This window comes from Trichechus manatus, unplaced genomic scaffold, assembly GCF_000243295.1.
Source record: "Trichechus manatus latirostris isolate Lorelei unplaced genomic scaffold, TriManLat1.0 scaffold00134, whole genome shotgun sequence".
Classification (NCBI taxonomy): domain Eukaryota; kingdom Metazoa; phylum Chordata; class Mammalia; order Sirenia; family Trichechidae; genus Trichechus; species Trichechus manatus.
Genome location: NW_004444070.1, coordinates 302,866 through 322,242, shown reverse-complemented (window position 1 = coordinate 322,242; position 19,377 = coordinate 302,866). Strand labels below are relative to the sequence as shown.

The following is a 19,377-nucleotide window of genomic DNA, read 5'->3' as shown; positions in this document are numbered from 1 at the left end:
ATCTGGGCATCCATCCCCAATCTCTCCATCAACCCCACGTCTGGGCATCCATCCCCAACCTCTCCATCGACCCCAAGTCTGGGCATCCATCCCCAGCCTCTCCATCGACCCCACGTCTAGGCATCTGTCCTCAACCTCTCCATCGACCCCAAGTCTGGATGTCTATCCCCAACCTCTCCATCCACCCAAGTCTGGGCATCCATCCTCAACCTTGCAGTCGACCCTAACCTCTGGGTGTCCATCCCCAACATCTCCGTCGATCCCAACTCTAGGTGTCCATCCCCAACCTCTCTGTCAACCCCAAGTCTAGGTGTCCACCCCCAACTTGTCCATCGATCCCAAGTCTGGGTGGGGGTTCAAGTATTTCTTTTTCATAATGTCTTTCCTACCACGTTCTCGTCTTCTGTCTCTCCCCTCCACATCTCCATCAGCCAAGCACTTCGCACACCTTGTTGTATTACCTCTGTCCCCGTTGTCTCCATGGACAGGCTAACAATATAGTAACAGTAGTTCCCATTTATTGAGTGCTTACTGTGTGCCTGGTACCATTGTCGGTGCTTGACAATTGAAATGATTTGTTCGTAAACAACGAGCCTAGGAAGTAGATAAGGCTGATGGACTCCACGGCACACAACAGCAGCAGCCTCATTTATAGAGCAGAAACCTGAGGCATCGAGAAGTTACCACCGTGCCCATCTCACTCCTAGGAAGTCACAGAGCTAGGATTCAGGATGGGTTGTCAGGCTCCAGAATCTTCCTCTTTTAAACAATTTTCTTTCTTCTGTTCTTGTGGTGGATTATGCTGATTTATTTTCTGACACTAAGTCCTGCGTTCCTGGAAGAAGCCCCACTTGGCAGGACATGCTGTCCTTTTTATGTATTGGTGACTGTGGTTTGTTAATACTTGGTCTAGTCTGCTCCCATTTATCTCACGGAGAGGAGCGGGCTTTGATGTTCCTGTTTTAATGTCCGTGTCAGCTTTGGATATCAGGGCCATGCAGGCTTCAGAAAACAAGTTGGGGTTTCAGAAACTGAATTCTGTCGGCACCATCTGTTAGTCCAGGTTTTCCCTTGGACCAGGGTTTCTGGAAAGGACCAGATAGTAAACATTTTTGTGTTTGTCATAGCTACTCATCTCTGTCTTTGTAGCAACAAAGCAGCCATCGAAAATATGTAAACAAGAGTAGCAGTGTTCCAGTCAAACTTGGTTTACGTACACAGGCCATGGGCCAGATTTGGCCTGCAGGCTATAGTTTGCCAACCTGTGCCCTAGACAATTAATAGAATCCAGAGATTTCTTCCCTCTTCAGGATACCTGGGACACAGTGTGTGTATAATGAGTATTTATTGCTTCCTTCCTCTTTTAAGCTGTCTGTAGCCCTCCTACTGTCTAACCTGTGCTTCCCAACCTTACTTCGTTGCTCGCAATCTGCATGATTTTTGCCGTATTTCCTTCCCATCTGAATTATTAGTGTTTTTTCTTAAACTGGAGCAGTTACTTTTTCTTACATGTACCAATATATCAAGGAGTCCTGGGGTTGCAGCGGTTAAGCGCTTGGCTGCTGACCACAAGGTCGGAGGTTGAAACTTAACAGTTGCTCTGTGGGAGAAAAGACCCGATGATCTGCTCCTATAAAGATTACAGCCTAGGAAACCCTATGGGGGCGGTTCTACTCTATCACATGGGGTTGCTATGAGTCGGAATCCACTCGCCAGCACACAACAACAGCAACAGCACAGTTACGTCTGTCAGGTATACTATGAACGTTTATAGTGTTTGCCCTCATGCTGCCTAAAGTTACTTTGCCCACCGTCACTGGTATGGGCACCATGAGAGGAGTGGTTCTTGATGCCTGAGAGTACAGCGTTTGTCATGATTTTTCATTCCGCAGATGCCTGTCGATCAGTCTGTTAACTGGCAGCACTGCCCTAGGTGCTGGGTTGGAAGCACGGACGGTATAGGAGTCCCTGGGTGGCACAAACGGTTAAACGCTTGATTAGTAGCGGGAAAGGTTGACGGTTCAAACACACGCAGAGGCATGTCGGAAGACAGGCCTGGTGATCTGCTTCTGAAAGTTCACAGCCTTGAAAACCAATGGAGCAATTGTACTCTGCACACGTGGCGTTATGGATTGAATTGGGTCCCTCAAAAATATGTGTTGTAAATGCTAACCTCTATGCCTGTGATTATAATCCCATTTGGGAATGAGTTTTTGGTATGTTAATGAGGGAGGATTAGTGTAGGATGTGTTTTAAATCAGTCTCTTTTGAGATTAAAAAGAGATTCAGCAAGCCAGTGAGAAGCAGAGATGGGGGAAGAGACATGCCAGGCCACATAAAGATTGCCCAGGAACAGAAGCTCAGAGAGACAAGGACCTTCCCCTAGAGCCAATAGAGAGAGAAAGCCTTCCCCTAGAGCCAGCACCCTGAATTCGGACTTCTAGCCTTCTGAACTGTGAGAAAATACACTTTTGTTTGTTAAAGCCACCCACTTGCGGTGTTCCTGTCACAACGGCACTAGGTAACTAAAACACACGCGGTTGCCATCGGTAGGAATTGATTCGACAGCAACCAGCAACAGAGAGGATAAATCTTTATAGAATCGTCTGTCATTGAGGCTGATAAATGTGATATCGGAGGTGGCGACAGGTGGGCATATAGTGAGCCTGGAAGCTATGGATAGGTCGCATCATGGGGGATACACGTGAGGGGTCTTGAGCTCGAGTTTTTCCAGCAAAAGAGGAAGAAGAGCGTTCGCAGCACTCTCAAGTGACCGAGTGAAGGCCCACCGTCAAGGCATGGCAAAGCCCAGCGTGTTCAGGGAGAAGGACCCATCTTGGTGAAAGAGGCGCAGGATGTATGACTGTGGGGAGAAGGAGGAGGAGAAGATTCTAGAAAGTTGGGTTGGCAGACGATTAATTTAGCCAGGCTGAAAACTGAGAAGCCTGTCCAATCAGAAGCCATTGATTTGTGTTTGGACGCTAAATCTGGAGACAGTGTGACATAAAGATGACAGAACTGATTGGTGAAGATGAAACACAGCCAAAATGGTGACTGTTGAGACCTAACCTTGGAGAATGCTGATATTGTGTTAGGTAAGAAAGCACAGAGATGCAAAATTCTGGGGCCACAATAATTACACATAAAAGTTAATATGCACAGAGTAAAAACCTGGAAGAAATACCCCAAAGCATGAGGGCAGCCTTTGCATTGGTTATAGAATAATGTGGATTATCTTCTCCATCTTCCAAAGGGCATTCTCTGTTAGTCCCAAAGTCATATGTTCATTTTTTTCATTGGAACTTTTAACGTTGCTGCTCGCGGCAAGGAGTCCCTGGTTGGCATAAATGGTTAACGAGCTTGGCTCCTAACCAAAAGGTTGGAGGTTCAAGTCTACCCAGAAGTGCCTCAGAAGAAAGGCCTAGCAATCTGCTTCTGAAAAATCAGCACTGACAACTCTGTGAAGCACAGTTCTACTCTGAAACACATGATGTCAATGTCATAGATTGAATTGTGTCCCCAAAAACGTCTGTCAGCTTGGCTGGGTCATGATTCCCAGTGTTGTATGATTGTGTAATCTGATGTGATTTCCTCACCTGTTGTAAACTCCATCACTATGATGAGGTTATATGTGATTTTCTTCTGTGTTGTAAACTCTGTCACTACAATGAGGTTATACTGATGAGGTTTACAAGATTAGATAGTGTCTTAATCCAATCTCTTGAGATATAAAAGAGAGAAGCGAGTAGAGACACATGGGAACCTCATAGCACCAAGAAAGCAGTGCCGGGAGCAGAGCGCGTCCTTTGGACCTGAGGTTCCTGCGCAGAGAAGCTCCCAGACCAAGGGAAGATTGATAACGTGGACCTTCCTCCAGAACCGACAGAGAAGGTATTCCCCTGGAGCTGATGCCCTGAATTTGGATTTGTAGCCTACTGGACCGTGAGAGAATAAACTTCTCTTTGTTGAAGCCATCCACTTGTGGTATTTCTGTTAGAGCAGCCCTGGGTGACTAAGACCGTCGCCATAAGCTGGAATTGACTTAATGGCAACTATGTTTTCTTTTTTAATCAATTCTAAATCTCAGGTTTGGCTGTGATGCTGAAAACGGAAAACACCAAACCCATTGCCATAAAGTCGATTCTGAGTCATGCCACCCCATGTGTTTTTGGAGTAGAACTGCACTCCATAGGGTTTCCAGTGGCTGTAATCCAATAGATTGCCAGACCGTTATTCCGTGATGCCACATTTCCACATATTGAATGCAAAGCTCAGGAGGGTTCAAGACTGTTGGGGATGTCTCTTGGGTGCTGCATCCCCAAGGAGCATTAGGCTGTCTCTGAGCTTGCTTTTCTGAGGGTCCGACTAGGAGAACCGAGTTTCCCCCTCAGCCTTCTCTGCTGCCGTTCTCTGTGAGCATTTCAGGGAAAGGCTCCCCAAGCAGGGGCCTCTCACACAGCCTCTCCCTGCCCCCAGGCACTCGTCAGCCCGGAGGTAGCAGCCTGGCTTTGTCCCAAGTCGTATTTCCTCCTGGATCTCACACAGGTTGGAGGATATTAAAAGAGTCTTGGCAGGGGTGCCTGGTCTGCACTCACCAGTGCCCAGCTGCTCACCACCACCTCGGGGTCCAGGCCAGATGTTCCAAGCGAAGCCCTGTGCTCAGGAGGCCGTCTGGTATTGCCTTTGGATGCTGTCCAAGGCGTTTCCATTTTGCGCTCAGTTCCATGTTACGTAGGGTAGGTCATCTAGAGCAGGCCAGCACGTGCAGACTTCCTCTATGCTACGTGTCGTGAGCAAAGAGCTGTAAGAAAATGGGGATGGGAGTGGAGGATGGGCTGGGAGGGGTGTTTGGGTTTTTTTTTTAAGATAAACACATTGAAATGTAAAGCTAATGTGGACGTGTTCTGTGATTCAGAAAAGCATTCTCCTGTGCGCTTTTTACCGTGGATGAAACGGGAGCGTGTGTAGGAGAAGAATTGCTTCTCAGGCAGAAAATGTCATCTTCTGGTGAGACAAATCCATCACCATTCCAAAAAGAGCAAGTGAACCCATAGAGAGTCAGCTCTCTGAAGACAAGGGCGCCATTTCTTATCCTCTTGACTTTCTTATTTTTTCTCGTGTGTGTGCGTAGGGGGGCGTCTGCAGTATAAGTGTATTTTAGTAGGGTGTGAGTGTGGTATATGTTTCTGTGTGTGTATATGGGGTGTGTATGGTGTGGTGTGTGTGTGTGTTAGTGTGAATGTGTTGTGTGGTGGGTGTGTATATGGGGTGTGTGAGTGGATGTATTCATGTGTGTATGTGAGTGTGGTGTGTGTATATGAGGTGTGTATGGGCTGTGTGTGTGCTGTGTGAATGTATGTGTTAGTGTGCGGTGTGTTTGGTGAGTATGTGTGAATGGGGTATATGTGTTGAGTGTATGTGTGTGGTGTGTGTGGCTGTGGTGAGTGTGTGTGTTCTCTACCATTTGATTTATTTGCCCTGTTCCCACTTGATCACCCTGTCCTCCTTTTCATCAGCACCCCCACCCCGTCCCACCTTGAATCACCTCTGTCGCAGCCCTGAGCGGGGCTGGGCAACTATCCAGGCAGCTGCAGTTGTGCCGGAGACACCTTTATGATGCAGGAAGTACTGACAGGAGAGAAGCTGCGCAGATTGCTCCAGGAACAGGGATATTGTAGGAACGTCGATATTTGCAGAAATGAGGAAGTGCTACGTATCAATGAGCCCTCCCTGGCTCTGTTTTCATAACAACTGTGTTATAAAAGCCCTTACCTTCAGTCAGATTGGATGAGGTATTTCTTTTCTCTGCATACAACTTGAGATTTGAAAGGGCCCTTGGAGATCATGTCATTCTATGTGGCTGTACTTGAGAGAGGAAGCCAGGGAAGCTCCTGAGAGTAGACCCAGGCTTCAGGGCTCCTCGTTAGGCACTCTCTGTGCAAGCACAAAGAAGCCACACCAAGTTCGTCCATGGCCCCTTCCCGTTTTGTCATTGTGTGTTGTCTGTTCTGTTCCTAAGATGACTTTCTTTGTTTGAGCATCTCTGAAAGAGTCTATCTTTGTTGTTTAGCATACGGAAAGCCTTCTGCCTAGTCATCTCAGCACAGGTTTGCAACTCATTTTGCTGAAGAATAGAATGCAAATTGTTTTACTAATTAAGTGCTTTTCTCCCTCTTTCAAATGGTGGGTGCCATATTGGTGTGTGAGTTAAGAGCATGGATTTGGGTTATTGCCAAGTTTCTGTGAGTTAATTTGTAAAAAGGGCTTAAAAGAGTGATCAGCAGATAGTAAGCACTCAATGTCATTAATGTTTTATTATTGTTATTATTCTCAAATATTGTAATAGCTTAATCTTTAGAGTTATAGACATGGCCGGGGGTCCTGTGTGGTGTTTTGAGATTATCGCATGTGTGACAGTCATCTTTTTCTAAAAATTCAGCTTTCATTCTCTTATGCTCTTGTGCCTCCATCCTTCATTTTTTAACAGCTCCATTAAAGCCCTTTATTCTGAAGATAGTGAGGACTTGGCTTTATTCTGTGTCTTATCCCACCCTTCATGAACACCAGCCTCACCAACTTCTCTTATCCATTTCTCATTTACCCGCTTTCAAATTCATCCTGAGCACCAGCTACTGTGGGTGTTGTACGTAGAAGGGGTGCTCTGTGTGTTGTAAAGTGAATTAAGAAGGGCTGCCCGATATCCTTCCCCCGGGAAGGCAACATTGCCTAAGACAGAAATTCAGGGAAAATGAGCCAAAATGTACAAGACCACAAATGTCCAAGACTGCAACGCACAGGACAGTCCCCCCCACAGAGAATGATCCAGCCCCAAGTGTCAGCAGTGCTGAGACTGAGAAACCCTGATCTAGAATTCTGTTTTCCACCACTGCCAATAACTCCTCAGCAATGACAGCTCCAGATGCCATCTTTGTGCTTGGATTCAGGACCCATTTTGGTGGTGGCAAGACAACTAGCTTTGGCATGATTTAGAATTCTTTGGATTATGCAGAGAAAAATTAACCCAAACACAGATTTGGAAGACACGGCCTGTATGAGACGTCAAGAAAACAGCGCAAGGAATGCACGAACAGAATGAAGAAAGTCAGGGGACTGCAGAGGCCAGGTGTCTTAGTCATTGAGTGCTGCTGTAACAGAAATACCGTAAATGGATGGCTTTAACAAACAGAAGATTATTCTCTCACAGTGTGGGAGGCTAGAAGTCTGAATTCAGGGTACCAGCTCCAGGGGAAGGCTTTCTCTCTCTGTCGACTCTGGAGGAAGTTCCTTGTCATCAATCTTCCCCTGGACTAGAAGCTTCTCAGCACAGGGATCCCAGGTCCAAAGGATGCACTGTTCTCCTGGCTCTTGTTTCTTGGTGGTAATGAGGTCCTTCTCCTCTCTGCTTGCTTCTCTCTTTTAAATCTCAAAAGAGATTGATTTAAGATACAACCTCATCTTGTAGATTGAGTCCTGCCTCATTAACATAACTGCCTCTAATGCTGCCTCATTAACATCATAGAGGTAGGATTTACAACAGATAGGAAAATCACATCAGATCACAAAATGGTGGACAGCTACACAGAACTGGGAATCATGGCCTAGCCAAGTTGACATACATTTTGGGGGGACACAATTCAGTCCATGACACCAGTGTCAGTGCTGGCAAAGAGGAGGAGTAAAGTTTCCACAGTGACTTGATCTGAGACGGTTGTGTGGATTTTTCACCAGAGGACTGATAAACTATAAAAGAAAAATCTTTAAAAAAAAAAAAAAAAAGAATAAGGGCTCCCCAACTTCACAGAGCTTCAGCCTTCCCAGGAGCTAAGAGGTACACGTGAATAAATAGAATGTGTGCTCCACCTTGATTAGATTCAAGGGTGTGGCTCAGAGAAGAGAGAGCGATGGATGGCTTCCCACTGTGAGGACAAAGAAGGCTTCCATGGGAAAGGACACCTTGCTGGAGCTGTCATTGCTGAGGAGTTATCAGCAGTGGTGGAAAATGGAATTCTAGATCCGGGTTCCTCAGCCTTGGCACTGTTCACACTCGGGGCTGGATCATTCTGTGTTGCGGGGATGCTCTGCGCACTCTGGGATGTTGAGCAGCATCCCTCGTCTCCATCCACTAGATGCCAATAGCACCTCCTCCAAGTTGTGACAACAACAGACGTCTCCCGACAGTGCCAGGTGTCCCCTGGGGAGCATGAGCACCACTCGTTGGGACTGAGGGCCAGAATACCCAAAGGCATGCCTTGGGAGCGCGGGCATGTGCTTGGTGCCAGGGCACCCAAGGAGGGACGGGTGCGGCTTTAGAACAGAATGTGGGCGTCTTGCAAGAATCCAGACCCCAAGTGGTGGCAAAAGAGAACAGAAAAGACAGAATAGGTAGCAGAGATATGGAGAGAGGAGAGGCAGTGAGTCTGGGTGGCTGTGAGGTACTTGGTGATACATAATATATGTCAAGGGTTGGCACATTTTTCTTGTAACAGGCTAGATGGTAAAACCTTCCACCTTTGCCTACCACGAGGTCTCTGATGCAGCTGCTCAGCCCTGCTGTTGTAGCACAGAAAGCAGTGAGAGACAACAGGTACACAAAGGGGTGTACCTGTGTTCCAATAAAGTTGTATTTATACAAACACAGGCAGAGGGCCAGATTTGGCCAGGGGAGCCTTAGTTTGCCAACCGGTACTCTAGACAATTGGGAATAAATACACTGTGTCCATTGACTTTGGATCGGATCTGTCCCAATATGCTAAGTATGCAAGTTTGTTAAATGCTTTATAAAAATTCTGCTTTTAATGCCACAAATTGGTGCCCTGGGTATATGTTTCAGCTGAAGAGGCAAAACCAACACCACAGCTGCCCGAGTATTAAATGTCTGCTCATGCTTGCCGAGTAAGCAGGATTTCTAAGGGCAAGCAAGCAATAACTTAGCTGGTTTTGCTGATGCATCAGGCCCACATTAACTGGGCAAAGTGGTTCACCATGCAGCTCAAATGGTTTGTGAAATCATTTGTGAAGGAGCTGTGATTTAGCAGTATCGTGATCACAAGACACACAAAACATGTACTTGGTTTGTTTTAAATCTGTTTTCATTGCCTAGTTAGATGAGGCACATGAACCCACAGACTGTCTCCTCTCCCGGGAGGTTGTTGTTGTCAAGGGCCATTGAGTGGATTCTAACTCATGGTGACCCCATGTCACAAAGTAGAACTACCCCATACGGCTTTCTTGGCTGAATCTCTACGGGAGCAGATTGTCAGTTCTTTCTCCCGCAGAGCCACTGGGTGAGTTTGAACCGCCAACCTTTCAGTAGCAGCAGAGCACTTAACCATTGCGCCACCAGGGCTCCTTCCTCACACCTTTCATTTCTAAAGGACAGCACTTTACTTTTGAAGTTCCTAATTACATGCTTGTAAAGTGAGAACCTCTGAAGTGAGAATAACAGCACAGTTGCAAGAGCGTAGTCAATGTCACTGAACTGTGCATGTAGAAATTTTTGAAATGGTGTATCTTTGCCTATGTGTATTTTCACAAAAAAAAAAAAAAGATTGAGAAGTTAGAGGGTTGACGTTGTGGGGCTGTTAACCAATGTCATAAAACAATATGTGTACTACTGTTTCATGAGAAACTATTTGTTCTGTAAGCCTTCACCTGAAGTACAATAAAATGTGTATATATATATATGTGAAATAAAATTAAAAAAACATAAAGTGAGAACCTTGTCTTTAAGCCTTTGCAGTTTACCATGAATATAATGCCATTTTTCTCCTTGGAAACATTTCGCCCTCACCTGGCTAATCTTTGTTACTGCGTGTTATCTAAATTCCGTGGCCAGTTGGATGTTGACGGGTGACCTGCTTTTCAATGGCAGCAACCCACCTATTGCATGCGTAAATCAAGCAGAGATGGGAGTAGAATTGAGCAGTAGATCGTCCTTCTGGGGAGTCCATTCCTGTCTTTCAGTGGTTCTCAACAGTGGTGGGGATGGTTTGGCAATTTTGGAGACGTATTTGGTTGTCACAACTCTGGGGAGGGTGGGCTACTAGCATCTAATGCGTGGAGGCCAGGGATGCAGCTACCTCTCTTACAAAGCGCAGGACAGCCCCCTCAACAAAGAACGATTTGACCCAAATGTGTTCTGTGCCAAAGTTGCAAACCCTGCTGTCTGCCAAAATTGGAAGCAGCCGTGATGGCCTTCAGTCGGTGACTGAGTAAACAAACTGGGGTAGATCCATGTTGTTGTCAGTTGTGATCACGTGGGCTCCGATCGGGGCGCCCTCATGTGTAACGGAATGAAGTGTTGTCCTGTCCTGTGCCATCTTATGATCGTCAGTATGTGAGTCACTGTTGTAGCTACTGTGTCCGTCCATCTCATGGAGGGTTTTCCTTGTTTTTGCTGAACCTCTACTTTACCAAACTGGATGTCCTTTTGTAGCGATTGGTACAATGGATTATTATTGAGCGATAAAAAGAAGTGAGCTATCAGACCACAAAAAGACACAGAGAAACCTTATGCACTGTTGCCAAGTGAAAGCTACTTACTGTATGACCCAACTCTTGAGGATTCTGGAAAAGGCAAAACTGTAGTAAACAGATCAGTGGTGGCCCGGGGCTCAGGGGGAGGAGGGGGCAGGATTAGGTGGAGCCCAGGGCATTTTTAGGGCAGTGAAACTATATCCTGCACTATACTGTAATGGTGGACGCAAGACATGCATTTGTCAAAACTCACAGGACTGTACAGCACAGAGTGAATGCTCCTGTAAACTGTGGACTTAGGGTAATCATAATGTGTCAGTATTGGTCCATCCATTGTAACAAATGTACCAAATGCAAGATGTTATTAGTAGGAGAAACTGCAGGGGAAGAGGGGATATATGGGAGTGCTCTGGACTTTGTGCACAGTTTCTCTGTACACCTGAAACTGCTCTAAGAAAGTCTATTACAAACATAAATGCATACACAGACACCCTGCTGTCCTGAGGTCAGTGGGCGGAAAGCTGCTTGCTGGGTTCAGGCTGGCTGAGCATCAGACCCCAAGGTGAGCCCACTGCCCTCACATGGCTCTGTCACCCAGGTACTGCTGAACTTTTCATTCTCCTCCATTTGAACAGCCTCTGCACCAGCCTCTGGGCCAGTCTGCGCGTTTCCTCTTTCACTGGCATCCTGGTGTCTGATTCTGCTGCTGTCTCCGTGGGCGGAAGAGGGCGGCAGGAGAGACGAGGAGGCGTTAGGCCGGGAAGTCACACCGCCCAGGCTCACTGCAAATGCACGTGACCCTGAGCCTTGGCGCTCAGTTCGGAGGGGTGGGCACTGGTGGGAATGGGCACACGCAGCCCTGGGAGAGAGACGTCTTGCCGGGGTGCCATGTTTTCCCCGCTGGGGACTCACCTGCACCTGGGAGCACGGCCGGAGCCCTGGCAACCTTGGCCGAGTAGGAGGTGGTCACGGAAGCCTCATTTCACAGTCCTTGGGGCGTCTCCCTGGTCTAGTCCAATGACCATCAGAACTGGAAAGCATCCTAGAGACCGTTTCATCCAGTTCCTCTTTACATCATCAAGGCCAACGGGGAGAGTGATATTTCCACTAGTCCGTGACCTTCTCTTCTGGGTCCGGCGGCTTGTGAAATAACAGGTTGGCACACGAAATAAAGGGTGTATCATTCATCCATGAATGCGATGCTCTGTTAAACACACATGTATATGAGACTAAAATGGTCAACATTTGATCTAAAGCAAAGATGAGAATATCGAGGGCAGGGAAACTAGAGCACTGGAAACAGAACAACCAGAACCCAATTAAAGAGAATGTTGACACATTATGGAAAGTGTGACGAACGTCACTGAAGGATTTATGTAGAAATTGTCAAATGGGAACCTAATTTGCTGTGTAAATTTTCACCAGAAACACAATAAAATATTAAAAAATCACCCAGGCATCATTTCATTGTGCCGTGTGTGGGATCGCCATGCACCAGGGGCCGACTCCAAGGGAGCTGATGACCACAGCATCATTTTGTAAGGAAAATATACAAGGCTCTGTGGAACGGATTGTAAAATTAAAAGAAGCTACCACATGAATTTCATATATTCCTTCTAGCCCTGCAGTGGGGGAAGACAGTGGAGGTGGGAGGAGGGGTAGAGAGAGGAGAAGGGAGGAAAGTGAAGAGTCTGGAGGGGAAGGAGGGTGCGAGCTCACAGGCTGCCTTCCGTGGGGAAACAGCTCTCTCTGCTGAGCATTTTGATTATTACAGAGTTTGCCTGGGTTTCATAATGCAGGTGGTGTCTTATCTAGAATCTGACTCCAGCCTCTGCTGCCCCGGTCTGGGTGATAAAAGTGGGGTTTTATGTGCGTGGGTGTAGCTTGCAAGGATTATAGGAAGGAAGCAGGAGACCCCACAGGGGCCCGGTGTGCCCCCTCAGGGAGTGGGATGAAGGGGTGGCAAAGGGAAGGTGCTCAGAGGGGAGGACCTCGGAGCTGGAATTAATGGAACCCCAACAAAGGAGGAGGTGGGCTGAAGAAAGAGCAGACAGTAATTCCAAAGAGTCAGGGCGTTCATTCCGAGCAAGGTTGACAGGCTCCAGCCTTGTAGAATAACCAGATGCTAAGCCGGCTAACTGATATTGCCTTCAGTAAACTAGTTAAACCAGTTGCCTTCGAGTCGACTCCAACTCATGGTGACCCCATGGGTATCAGAGTAGAACTGTGGTCCGTAGAGTTTTCAGGGTCTGAGTTTTCAGCAGTAGATTGCCAGGCCTTTCTTCTGAGGCGCCTCTGGGTGAACTGGAACCACCAACCTTTTGGTAAGCAGCCAAGTGCATCAACCGTTTGCACCACCCAGGGATTCCCTTGCCTTAGATAGTTGGCAGATCTCAAGAAGGCAGATGGGGCGTTTACTTCCACAGCGCCTGCTTTTCTTTCCTTTTTGCTGGGTGAGTGGAAAATATGAACGACGTGAGGGTTCAGACCCTGTCATGGAAATCCGCTCAGCCCACCACTAGCCACAGAGCAGAAGCACAGGATCCGCGTCCCTCACGTGGGGCGCAGAGCCACCGCAGCCTTCGGCCTCTTTCAGGAGGCCCCCTCCCCAGGCTTCCAAGCTCTCAGCCCCGCCAGGCGGGTGCCCATTATGGAGAAGGGACTGCTGCAGGACCCCCATTGCCCTCGGGCCCCAGGAGGTCCCCACCAATGCCTCCTCCACCTCCTTCATCACCCTCGGGTCTCCAGGCTTTACCCAAGGTAAGCACCGTGCTTACCCTGCTTATCAGATCATCTGTAGTGAACAATTGCACTTTTTTTCTCGTCAGAGATTCTGCTTCTAGGTGTGGCTGGCATCTGTATCTCTCCCCAACCCCACAGCACCTTCCTGCAGAATCAAAGGCTCTTTTCACATTTAGAATCCCTGACGGGTGGATGACCCAGTAAGCAAGGTAAGCATGGGCTGACTTGTGCTTACTAATTATAGTGAACAGTTTCACGTGGGCTTCACCACATCTGGTGATAAAATCCAGATGTAGTGAAAGCCGTGTGAAATTGTTCCCTACCGGTTAGTAAGCAAGCACAAGTCAGCCTGTGCTTACCTTGTTAATTGGATAATCCGCCCCTGCGAGTCGCCTGTCTGCCTCCAGCCACAGTCCCGAGTCTTCTGCCAATGCTGGGCTGTGGCCTGTTGCTTTGTTTTTGCCATTTTCACCATTTTCCGGTGTGGAATTCAGTGGCGTTAATTACATTCACCGAGTTGTGCAGCCGCGACCACTGTCCATTTCCTAATCTTTTCCATGCCCCCTGACAGAAGCACAGGGCCCTTTCAGCAGTAAGGGCCCAACCCCCGGCCCAGCCCCTGCTAACCGGTCAACGACTTTGGTCTCTATGCGTTTGCCGATTCTGGAGAGTTGACATAAGGGGGTTCCTACAGTAGTGTCCTTTTGTGACATAATGTTGTCAGGGTTCATCCATGTCATACACGTATCAGGACTTCATTTCTCCTTATGACTGAGTGACCTTTCACTGTGTGTGCACAGCACGTTTTGTAATGTACCCATTCAGCTGTTGATGGACCTTTGGGCTGTCTCCACCTTTTGGCTGTTGTGAATAGTGCTGCAGTGAACTTTGGTGGTGTTGGGTGCCATGGAGTCGATCCCGACTCATGGCAACCCCATGTGACAGAGTGGAACTGCCCCACAGGGTTCTCTAGGCTGTCATCTCTGATGACGCAGGACTGGGCAGCGTTTCTTTTTGTTGTGCATAGGGTTGCTGTTAAGTCGGAACCGACTCAGTGGCACCTAACAACAACAGTCTTTATGGAAGCAGGTAGCCAGGTCTTTCTTCTGCAGAGCCGCTGGGTGGATTCAAACCACTGACCTTCCGGTTAGCAGCCGTGCCCTTCACCATTGCTCCACCAGGGCTCCTTGAATGTTGGTGTGCACGTTCCCAGCGTTTTAATGAAGCACCTTCGTCAAGATGCTTATCCTCGAGAGCCTTTGAATCGCCAAGTGGTGGTGCACTTACCACTGCTCCCCTGGGGAGGTGTGTTGGGTGCAGCAAAGCCAGCTGCATTTCAGTACATGGCAACCCCACGTGGTACAGAGTAGAGCTGCTCCATAGGTTTTCTTGGCTGTAATCTTTCTGGAAGCAGATCACTAGGCTTCTACAGTGCCACTGGGTGGATTCGAACCACCAGCCTTCAGGTTAGTAGTCAAGCATAAACCATCTGAGCCGCTCAGGGACAGCTGTTGAAACCCCTGTGGGGCACGGTTCTACTCTAACACGTGTGGGGGTGCCATGAGTCAGACAGCCACTGGCTCCGTCACATGCAGGTGCACACCCACAAAATAAAACCCAAACCCACTGCTGTGGAGTCATTTCCAACTCACAGCAACCCCATAGGACCGGGTGGAACGGCCCCATAAGGATTCCAAGGCTGTAATCTTTACAGAAGCAGACTGCCACATCTTCCTCCCGTGGAGCAGCTGGTGGCTTCCAACTGCCCTGGCCCTTTGGTTAGCCACCAGGGCTCCTTCCATACAATCACGGGCCTCGCGTTTCCCTCTCTGCCCCTCTGTCCCCGTCCACGCACCCGCAGCCACGTGCACCCCGCTGGGTGCCTGTGAAGTAACTGGAGCCCCCGTAGGTCCTTGACACCACCTGGCCTGTCTCCCTCGCTGCAGGTTTCTCCCACTCGGCCTTCACGTTCGGAATTGAGAGCCACATCAGCCAGTCCAACATCAACGGGACGTTAGTGCCGCCAGCTGCTCTCATCTCCATCCTCCAGAAGGGCCTGCAGTATGTGGAGGCCGAGATCAGCATCAACGAGGTATGTCCCCCCCAGGGCCCGGAGCCCGCAGGTGGCACGGCAGGCGGGATCGTATTGTGACCTGCCGTTGAGTCCGCTCCAGATCGTGGCAACCTGTGTGTAACAGAACGAACAGTGCCTGGTCCTGCGCCATCTTCATGATCGTTGCTGGGTTTGAGCCCATTGTTGGGGTCATTGTGTCAGTCCCTCTCACGGAGGTTCCCCTGTTTCCACTGACCCTCTGCTTTACCAAACATAATGTCCTTCTCCAGCGATCGGTTCCTGTTGACAAGTCTGAAGCAAGTAAGGTCTGAAATAATAGTACCTCCACAGTACCAGTAGTTAACAATTGTAGAGCGTTTAGAAATGTTCTTCACGTACATTTTAATTGATCCTCATAGAAACAGCATTAAGTTCTTACTAAATTACTGTTGTTAGCTGCCATTGGGCCGACTCCGACTCACGGCCCCTAACGTGTGACAGAACATTGCCCAGTCCAGGCCTGTGATGGTACTCCTGAAAACAGGCCTGAGTCCCACCTGCATTTTCCCAAAGGGACTCGAGAATAAGTTGGGCATTTTGTTTTTTCATTTTAACTTTGTGTCAGACTTTATCCAGTTTAGGGGCGACTGTGTCTGCACACAAGTAGTGAGGCGTCGATGCCTTTTCCACATCGATGTTCTCCATATAAACGCAAAGAGGCTGTTGACGGATGTAAACGCTGTGTTCTCGTATCTAAAAAACACAGAGCGGATTTTCAGAGGCTCGGTATTTCAGAGTTCATCTTGTACACCTGTGGGAGAGGCTTGCTGTCTTCCTTCTCGTTCTCTCTGAGCGAGGGGGGTTAGAAAGCGACCCCCAAACACGTTCAAGTAGAATCTGTGTCTCTAGGGCCTCTGACAGTGGGCATGCTCAGAGAATCAGAAAGGGAGATACCAGCCATTGTGGGAAAAACGACTTCAAGGCTGATGGGGGAATGGCGCCATTGTTACTAATCAGAATCACACCAGTATACATGTGTGCCTTCCCCCTTTTCAGGTTGGAACACAAGGAGTGGTTGAGTTGCTTTTGAAAATCAGTTATTTTGCTTGAAAGCAGCTTCTCCTCACCCTCCCTGGCGCCTCCTCTGTGTGCAGGGGTGTCAGGCAGACGGATCACCAGACATGCTGCCGTTCGCATGTCTTTGTCTCAGTACCTGTCATTAATCTGCACTTCCCACTCTATCCTCCGGCCCCTTCTCTCTCCTCCTCTCTTCCAGGGTCCATAATCGGCCCCAGACGTGTCTGCACCCTCCTGTCCCGACCCTCCCCACAGCTGACACTGCCCAGTGCCCTCTGTCCATACCTGACCACGGAAGTCCAGCTGTGTCTATATCCTCCTGTCCTGACCCTCCCCACAGCTGACACTGCCCAGTGCCCTCTGTCCACTCCTGACCACGAAAGTCCAGCTGTGTCTGTACCCTCCTGTCCTGACCCTCCCCACAGCTGACACTGCCCAGCGCCCTCTGTCCATACCTGACCATGGAAGTCCAGCTGTGTCTGTATCCTCCTGTCCTGACCCTCCCCACAGCTGACACTGCCCAGCACCCTCTGTCCACTCCTGACCACGGAAGTCCAGCTGTGTCTGTACCCTCCTGTCCTGACCCTCCCCGCAGCTGACGCTGCCCAGCGCCCTCTGTCCATACCTGACCGTGGAAGTCTAGCCGTGTCTGTACCTTCCTGTCGTGACCCTCCCCACAGCTGACACTGCCCAGCGCCCTCTGTCCACTCCTGACCATGGAAGTCCAGCCGTGTCTGTACCCTCTTGTTCTGGCCCTCCCCACAGCTGACACTGCCCAGCGCCCTCTGTCCACTCCTGACCATGGAAGTCCAGCCGTGTCTGTACCTTCCTGTCCTGACCCTCCCCACAGCTGACACTGCCCAGCGTCCTCTGTCCACTCCTGACCATGGAAGTCCAGCCGTGTCTCTACCCTCTTGTTCTGGCCCTCCCCACAGCTGACACTGCCCAGCGCCCTCTGTCCACTCCTGACCACGGAAGTCCAGCTGTGTCTGTACCCTCCTGTCCTGACCCGCCCCCACAGCTGACACTGCGCAGCACCTTCTGTCCACTCCTGGCCATGGAAGTCTGAGGCCACCGGCTCTTTAAGCATCTCCCAGCGCACTGCCGTCCTCCTTGAATCGTTCCGGTTTTCCCCACTCTGACTTCCTCTGAGCTGGTCCTGTCTGCACCAGCCTTCTTTTTCCAGGGCAGTTATTCCACTTCCCCTTTCGCTTTTAGAAAACTCCTAATTTCTTAACAGCCTTCGTGGAGTTGACTCCAGCTCATGGCGACCCCATGTGTGTCAGAGGAGAACTGTGCTCCATAGGGTTTTCAGTGGCTGAATTTTCCAAAGATTGCCAGGCCTTTCTTCCTACGTGCCTCTGGGTAGACTCAATCTGCCAACCTTTCAGTTATCAGCCAAACACAGGTACCATTTGCCTCACCCAGGGACTCAAAAAAAGAAGACAGAAAATCTAAAAACAACTTTCTATTTTCTGCCCCTGGGTTTGCTCTGTCATTCACGAACCCACGTCTTTTTAAACACCCTGTTTCCGCCTGCCCCATGCGCTTTCCTCCTGTCAGCTCCCGTTTCCTCTTTCTTTCCCTCAGCGTGGATGCCGGGGTCTTCCACCTCCTCCCTCAGGTCCTGTCTGGTCTCTATCCACGTGAGGAGAAGAGCCCACAGCTCCTCACACCCGCCAACGCTCACTTCCCCAGATGCACATCTCCAGATGCCAACATGCCATTTCCCTCCCTCCCTACAGGTTCCTTCTCTCCTCTGTCAGACGCCCTCAGCTCAGATCCCATGATGTCCAGATGCCAAGGAGGGACCATCTTGTTAGTCACTCAGGTTTCCATTAGCTGCAAGGTGACACAGTGCTGCCGGAGTTTAAGCCCAGAGATGTTTTTCTTAATTTGGGCAGCTCTACCTTTTTCTGACGCGGTCACTCAATTGGGGTATGAGTGCCCAAAGGAGGAACATGTGTGGCGGCCAGCTGACCTGTTGGTCACCACTGCTCACTCTGCAGCTGGGATCGAGGTGGGAGGGCGACTGAGGAGCTGATCGGCTGTCTCCTTGCAAGTTGTGTATTATCTTATGTTGTTACCTCAGATACGGAATCGTAACCGGAAATCAGCCCAGATGATGTTTCAGTTAGATCCCATTCAGCTGAAAGTCCCATTGGTCTAATTCTTTTGAATGTTTGGAGGCAATTCCAGTTCAGAACAAACGAGAACATGCTTACACGCCTGCCAGAAACAACCCTGAGGGGCCGAGTGTCATGTGACTCCTAGAGTTGGAGTGCTCCATCAAGAAAGAACTGTCTCCTGTGCTTATGCGTGTGTGTGGGGGCCGGGGGAGGATTGTTAAATTGTAGATGTAAACCAGAGAGTCAAAGGAAGTGTAAAAAACACGAAGCCGACCTCAGCGAGGTTGTTGTCTTTTGTACCGTGGCTGTATTTACTGTTCACCGTAAACCCAAGAGGTGATTTCAGATCGTAACAAATGTCCTAGCAGTCCAGTCCTGAATGGTCCAGGAATCTAATTTGGGCTTGATGTTTTCAAAGAGTTACTTCTTCCACACAAAAGGCTAGTTATTTACAGAGATTCTCCACAGTTGTCATAGAGTCCCTTGGCACCATTGACATTTGGGGCCAGATCATTCTCTGTGGTGGGGGCTGTCTTGTGCACTGTATGATATTTCATAGCATCCCTGGCCTCCATCCATGGGATGCCAGTAGCACCTCAACCCCGTTGTGACAACCAGAAATGTCTCCTCCAGTCATCACTCAGTGTCCCCTGGGAGCATCAGCCCTGGTTGAGAACTCCTCCGTCAAGGATGGCACTCTTTGTCATGGAATAAAGTTGACATTTCCAGCCGCTCTTAATCTGTGTGCTGACGTTTTCTTTGTTCTTCTTACTCTCTTGTGTTGAGTTACTTTTGTTTGTGGATTTTTTTTTCATTTCTTTTGTTTTTGTAGGTTTTGTTTTCGCTGAGACGTTATGTTTTTCCTCTTTATTTTTATGTTTGTTAACTTTCTTTGTGGTT

At 48.9% G+C, this 19,377-nt stretch overlaps 1 protein-coding gene across 4 annotated transcripts in view; it reads left to right on the top strand.

Moving 5' to 3' along the window:
* TBL1X (transducin beta like 1 X-linked) overlaps positions 1 to 19,377 on the top strand; it is a 226,795-nt gene that overhangs the window by 174,358 nt on the left and 33,060 nt on the right. For all 4 annotated transcript variants that reach the window (XM_023739421.1, XM_023739423.1, XM_023739422.1 and 1 more), the window contains one exon: positions 15,165 to 15,310. In XM_023739421.1, the coding sequence (XP_023595189.1) occupies positions 15,165 to 15,310 (146 nt within the window). The remainder of the gene's footprint in view (positions 1 to 15,164; positions 15,311 to 19,377) is intronic.